The 6,291-nt window shown below is 42.1% G+C and overlaps 1 protein-coding gene across 1 annotated transcript; it reads left to right on the top strand.

Annotated features, from left to right (window-relative positions):
- Nucleotides 1-1,619: 1,619 nt before the first annotated feature.
- LOC121796770 lies at nt 1,620-3,032 on the top strand. The gene is made up of 4 exons (XM_042195554.1): nt 1,620-1,871; nt 1,944-2,046; nt 2,169-2,629; nt 2,955-3,032. Exons 1-4 carry the CDS (start codon nt 1,620-1,622, stop codon nt 3,030-3,032), a joined length of 894 nt encoding a protein of 297 aa, XP_042051488.1.
- The last annotated feature ends 3,259 nt before the right edge of the window (nt 3,033-6,291 follow it).

Below are 6,291 nucleotides of genomic sequence, written 5' to 3'. Positions count from 1 at the left end.
CTTGTTTCTTAGTTTAAACTTAACCCACTAGAGAGCGTGACCGAAGCCAACCTCCCAAATGTCACGAACACAACTCAACTCGCCTCTGTCTTTGTGGAATTCGACCCTTACTTCCCTTTACTAAATCATAGTATTGTGGGTTAAGGTCTTGAAAGCCCTGAGTCTCTCCATTCGCATACCCATCGACCAGTAGTTGTTAGCCGACTTGAACCGTCTATTGTTTTACTTGATCAAGTTGCGCAACTCTACATGTTTTAATTTACATGTGAACTCAGAGTACTTAGTGAGCAACCTTTCATTAGTCCTAGTTCTAGGCTATTGGTTAGTACGAGTCATATGATAAATCATTCCATAACAACATACCAAAAAATAAACTACATTATATCTAATTTATTTTTCGACGAGTCTTCATTTCTTCAAAACGATTCACTATATCGTCAAATGATACCTGTATAAACACATCTTTCTCAATGAAAGTGACCAAACAATCATTCAAAGGTTGATCACCCATACTATTTCACAACTTATTCTTTACAAACGTCATTCAAGAAAACATTATCTCTACTCATCGGTGGCAACCAGAAGAATCAAAATCAACTTAATAAGCAAAACCACACGCGAATAAACCACATCTCTTTTTGTTTCAACAAGCTTCACTAAAAGAAAACTAATATCTCGCAGATTCTGAAAGTCTTCATCACTTTTCATATCTCCAATGAATATATCAAGTTGGCACTCAAGATCTATCAAATCAATGTTTGAAAAATCGGAAGGTGAAAAATTGCAAGTTTGAGTACCTTTTCCTTGTCAAAAGAAGAGAAGCCATATTTAGGATTAAAGCAAGCCCAAACAATTACTATGAAGGGATGACACCCGAGAGCAAGGATGTTGGATGCCTGCCCAAACAACCACATGATGGAGGCGGAAATCTTCAACAATTACTATGAAGGGATGACACCCGAGAGCAAGGATCTGATGAACTCTTCAAGTGGTGGTGATTTCTCAAAACTAAAGGTGGGTTAAGCGAATAGGGTACTGGACAGACTAGTAAATGCCAAGAAGGCTTACGATTATCATAGAGCCTTGATAATGAGACGAGTGGCATCGAACACCACTATGGAAACAACTGAAGATATGATGGGTGCTCGAATGGATAGGTTGGAAAAGGCTATACTAACTGCCATGGAGAAAAATACACCATATGCTCCTGTTGAGAAAGTGAAGGCTGTATTGAGTCAGGAGGAAATGTATCCTAGTTATGGGCCTTCAGGAGAACAGGATTTTCAAGCGCAGGTGAATGCGGCTGGGAATTGGAATCAGAACACTAATTGGAATCCTTGGAAGATTAAGGATGATCCATGGAAGGATCATCCCAATTTCAAGTGTCATCCCAATTTCAAGTGGTCAGATCCGAATACATCCCAACAACCACCACTGGCAATTACCTACCAACAACCTCCGGCAGTAAATTATCAGCAACACCGGCTATCAATTATCCACCACAGTTAGAAGGGCAACCTTAGTGGCAGAACCGTAACCACAATGTGCAGAAGAATTGGAGCAATAATAGGGGGCAAGGGAACCAACCTAATTGGCCGAACCGGAATCAAAACAATCAAATGGTTTCCTATGTTCCACCACATCAGAGAGGATACCAGAACAACAACCAGAACACTCAGTCACAGCAGCATGGCAATCAACGGCCACATGAGAACATTCACCAAGGACAAGGGTCTATGTCAAATCAACCATTGGGAGTAAATTCGAGCCAGCCTAATTTCAAATTGCCTTGGCACATTGATGATGTATTAGGAGATTTGCTGAATTCTCAGCAACATATTCAAGGAAATATGCAAGCCAATAATAATATGGTGCATAAGATACATAATGCCCAGCAAGACCAGAAGGCGGCTATGGATATCCTGGCTAAACAACTATCCTAGATAGCCACGACGTTGAATGAAATACGTGGACATGATGGTCGCATTCCTGCTACTGTCAAGATGCTGGACAGAGCTAACATTAGCAAAATCACTCTGAGGTCGGGTATGACGAACCCTTGTGCAGAATAGAGGAGGAAGATTGAAAAGAGAACAATGAGGACACCCTCTTAAAGGAGGCAAGAGAGCCATTTACTCAGTTTGCCGAACCACAACCTCTTGATCCAGAACTAGAGGAGTTGGTTGAGGCAGTTAAGAAACATGAGAGGGATGACCCGGATGAAGGAACAAGCAATGCAGTCAAGCGCTTGAAACCTTACCTATACAAGGGAGAGCCCAAAAGGCAAAAGGAGGACCCTACTGATTTCATGGAGATTTTTGGCAAGCTTGAAATCAACCTGCCATTTCTGCAAGCACTGAAACTACCCCCATTCAGCAGGTTTATCAAGGACTTCATAGCTGAAAAAGCTAAGGCCGATGGGAAGATTGTGATTGGAGAAAGTGTGTCTGCTGTGATCCAGAAGAAAAGACTTCCTTCCAAGAGGACTAATCCCGGGATGTTTACTCTACCCATCATTATTGGAGATGTTAAAATTGAGCATGCTATTTGTGATCTGGGGGCTTCTATCAATGTGCTACCTTTCTCAGTTTACAAGAGATTGACTGGAGTCAGCTTAGTGGATACAAAGGTGGTTATCCAGCTCGCGGATAGATCATGCATTAGTCCTGCATGAGTACTGGAAAATGTGATTGTGAGGGTACATGATTTTCTATACCCGCAAATTTTCACGTGATCCGTATGAATGAGTCTGAAGCTGATGAATCCAGTAGAGTATTGTTGGGGAGGCCATTCCTGCGAACGGCCAAAACTATAATTGATGTGAGTGACAATACAATTTGCTTGGACTATTATGGGGAGAAATTCACTTTCAATATTGATGAGGCAATGAAAAAACCCTTGGATACTGAAAATCTACATTAGTCCAAGAATTTCTTGAGATTGAACTCTTGCAGGAGCAGCTTGCAGCTGCTGAACTGAATGACTCGATTGAAGAAGAGGTTTCCGGATGGTGTGAAACACTTTTGACATAGAACATGACCGATGAAGAGATACATGGGATTCTGCCAGAAGACGACTTCTACTGGATCAACTGGTTCTGCTCAACTGAGTAGTCTGGAAAAGGTACCCGATTTCGGGAAGTTAGCAGCAAAGAATATGGAGAAAAACCTATTACTCCAGGAGGCAGTCAAAGCCAAGAAAGAGTTGAAGACATTACCCCCAGGATTAAAGTATGCCTACCTCGGAGATGAATAAACCATTCCAGTAATCATCAACAGCCAGTTGACTGAGAAGCAAGAGGAAGAGTTGTTGGAAGTATTGAGGAGAAACTAGAAAGCCATCGGATGGACCTTGTCGGACTTGGTCGGCATCAGCCCTGACCTCTGCATGCATCACATACGCCTTGAAGATGATGCGAAGGCCCGCCGAGAGCAACAAAGAAAGCTGAACCTCATTATGAGAGAAGAGGTTCTGAAAGAAGTGCTGAAGCAACTAGCGTTGGGGATTATTTACTTCATTCCTGACAGCATATGGGTCAGTCCAGTACACATGGTACCAAAGAAGACTGGAATTCAAGTGGTTAAAAATTGACAAGAACGAGTTGGTGGCCACAAGGTTGGTTACAGGGTGAAGGATGTGTATTGATTATCGGAAATTGAATGATGCTACGAGGAAAGATCATTTTCCACTACATATCATTGACCAGATGCTCGAGGGATTAGCTGGTAAGCATTATTTTTTATTTTTAGATGGCTACAGCGGGCATTTTTAGATTTATGTGGACCCCGAAGATCAAGAAAAGATAACTTTCACATGCCCTTTTGGGACGTATGCGTATAGGAGGATGCCCTTTGGCCTCTGTAATGCACCGGGGACGTTTCAAAGGTGCATGATGAGTATTTTCTCCGACTTGCTCGAAGATTGTATTGAGATCTTCATGGATGATTTTACAGTCTATGGGAATTCTTTTGAGTGGTGCCTTGGTAATTTGGATCGGGTATTAAGAGGACGTTAGGAGAAGAATTTGGTATTAAATTTTGAGAAGTGCCATTTCATGGTCCCTGAAGGAATTGTTCTAGGCCATATTGTGTCAAAGAAGGGGATACAAGTTGACAAGGCTAAGGTGGAGGTAATTAGCAAATTACCGTTCCCTACCAATTAGAAAGAGATACGGGCATTTCTGGGTCATGCTGGGTTTTATAGGAGCTTCATCAGAGACTTTGCAAAAATCGCTCAGCCATTAACCCACCTTCTCAAAAATGACATGGAATTTGTTTTTGATGAACCATGTCAGAAGGCGTTCCAGCTCTTGAAGGATTGACTTGTGTCAGCCCCAATCATCAGAGCTCCTGACTGGAATCACCCCTTTGAGGTGATGTGCGATGCTAGCGACTTTGCAGTGGGAGCAATCCTTGGACAAAAAATAGATTGGAAAAGTTATGTCATTTTCTATGCTTCTAAAACTCTCAACCAGGCTCAGAAGAACTATGATACAATGAAGAAGGAGATGCTGGCTATAGTGTACTCTTTTGAAAAATTTCGTCCTTATTTCCTTGGGTCCAAGGTTATTGTTTATACTGACCATGCAACAATCAAGTACCTGTTGGTGAAAAAAGAATCTAGCCCAAACTGATCCGTTGGGTACCTACAGCAAGAATTTCATTGGGAGGCCAAGGATAAAGTAGGGACAGAGAATAGAGTGCCTGACAATCAAAGCAGAATAAATCAAGGGGAAGACAAAGAAGATGTCCCCGACGCTTTTCCAGAGGAACATTTGTATTATGCCCATGGATTGAGTGTCTTGATCAGTTAGAAGGATGTGCTTGACGCAGCTGATCCAGTAGCCTTTTTGAATGAAGTAAGCTGAAGGCAAGCTGAGTCGTAGTTCGCTGATCTGGCGAATTATTTGGTAAGTGGAGAACTTCTGGTATGACCCTTATCTGTGGAAAATGGGAGTTCATCAAGTCATCAGAAGGTGCATCCCTCAGTGGGATCAAGAAGATATATTGATTCATTATCACCCTCTTGCCAGCGGTGGTCACTTTGGTCCCAAGAACACAGCCAGGAAGATTTTGGATAGTGGTTTCTATTGGCCGGATTTGCATAAGGATGCCTACGAATTCTGCAAGAGGTGTAGTCGGTGTCAGTTGGCAGGGGGAATTTCTGCTAGGGATGAAATGCCGCAGATACCCATTGTAGTTTGTGAGATTTTCGATGTTTGGGGAATGGATTTCATGGGTCCCTTCCCACCGTCATACGAGAATGCTTATATACTGGTTGCAGTGGATTATGTGTTTATATGGATAAAGGCTAAAGCTACAAACTCATGTGAGTCAAAACAAGTCGCGATAAGGGGAACCCCGAGCTATTATATATGATCAGGGAACCCATTTCTGCAACCGGACTATTGAAGTATTGATGTGAAAGTATGGGGTTCATCACAAGCTATCTACTCCTTACCACCCTCAGGCAAATGGGAAGGCAGAGATCTCAAATAGGGAAATTAAGGCTATTCTAAAGAAAACAGTAAACCCTTCTAGGAAAGATTGGAGCAAACAACTCGACGATGCTCTATGTGCTTATCGAACTATGTTTAAAACTTCCATTGGAATTGTCACGACCGCCCTTACCAAGGATAGTAAAGACGGGGAACTTGTGACAATGGGGAAACGATAAAGAACAACATTTAATATGAAAACTCAATTAACTTCAAGAGAAAGTGTTTTAGTCTACAAAATTGTTAAGCAGCAGATAAAAGTCTCAAAGTACTTAGTGGCATAAAACTGTATAGAGTAATGCGGAAGGCTGAAAATAAATAGTTTCAAATAAGGCAGCGGAAAACAAGTATCAAAGGAGAGTCATAGGATGACTCCCATGTATGAAGATACAACGTATCTGGGAATTCCTAAAGCTCGACTCAACATATGCCGCAACATCCCGCTCAACCTGCACATAGAGAAAACATATGCAAGACTGAGTACTTGATATACTCAGTGGGCTCATGCAGAAAACATTTTATAACACTTATGTCATCCATACCACAGTGAACTCGAGTTTTACATTTAAATAAGAAATATCATCGAGTATCACAAAAATAATTTCATAGTCTGGCCAGACAATCAATCTCCCCACTTTCTCAATAATCCAACAATCACATCATCTTTCCACAGTGCGCCGAAAGTGTGGCCACACTATTCGCCCACGAGACCGGCCGACTAGCAAGGACGGCTCCCGATCCCACCGGTGTACACAGCCTGATAGGGTTTGCGGCCATACTCAGACCCGAATTCA

This window comes from Salvia splendens, chromosome 3, assembly GCF_004379255.2.
Source record: "Salvia splendens isolate huo1 chromosome 3, SspV2, whole genome shotgun sequence".
Taxonomy (NCBI): domain Eukaryota; kingdom Viridiplantae; phylum Streptophyta; class Magnoliopsida; order Lamiales; family Lamiaceae; genus Salvia; species Salvia splendens.
Note: the sequence above shows the minus strand (reverse complement) of the source record. Positions and strands in the feature narration are given on the sequence as shown.

Excerpts from the sequence above, each read along its gene's own strand:
- LOC121796770 (XM_042195554.1), top strand. The coding sequence starts at position 1,620 with ATGGTTTCCTATGTTCCACCACATCAGAGAGGATACCAGAACAACAAC. Across the intron at positions 1,872-1,943 it reads TGCAAGCCAATAATAATATG|ATAGCCACGACGTTGAATGA; the intron begins GTGCATAAGATA and ends CAACTATCCTAG. Across the intron at positions 2,630-2,954 it reads TCAGCTTAGTGGATACAAAG|GAGCAGCTTGCAGCTGCTGA; the intron begins GTGGTTATCCAG and ends GAACTCTTGCAG.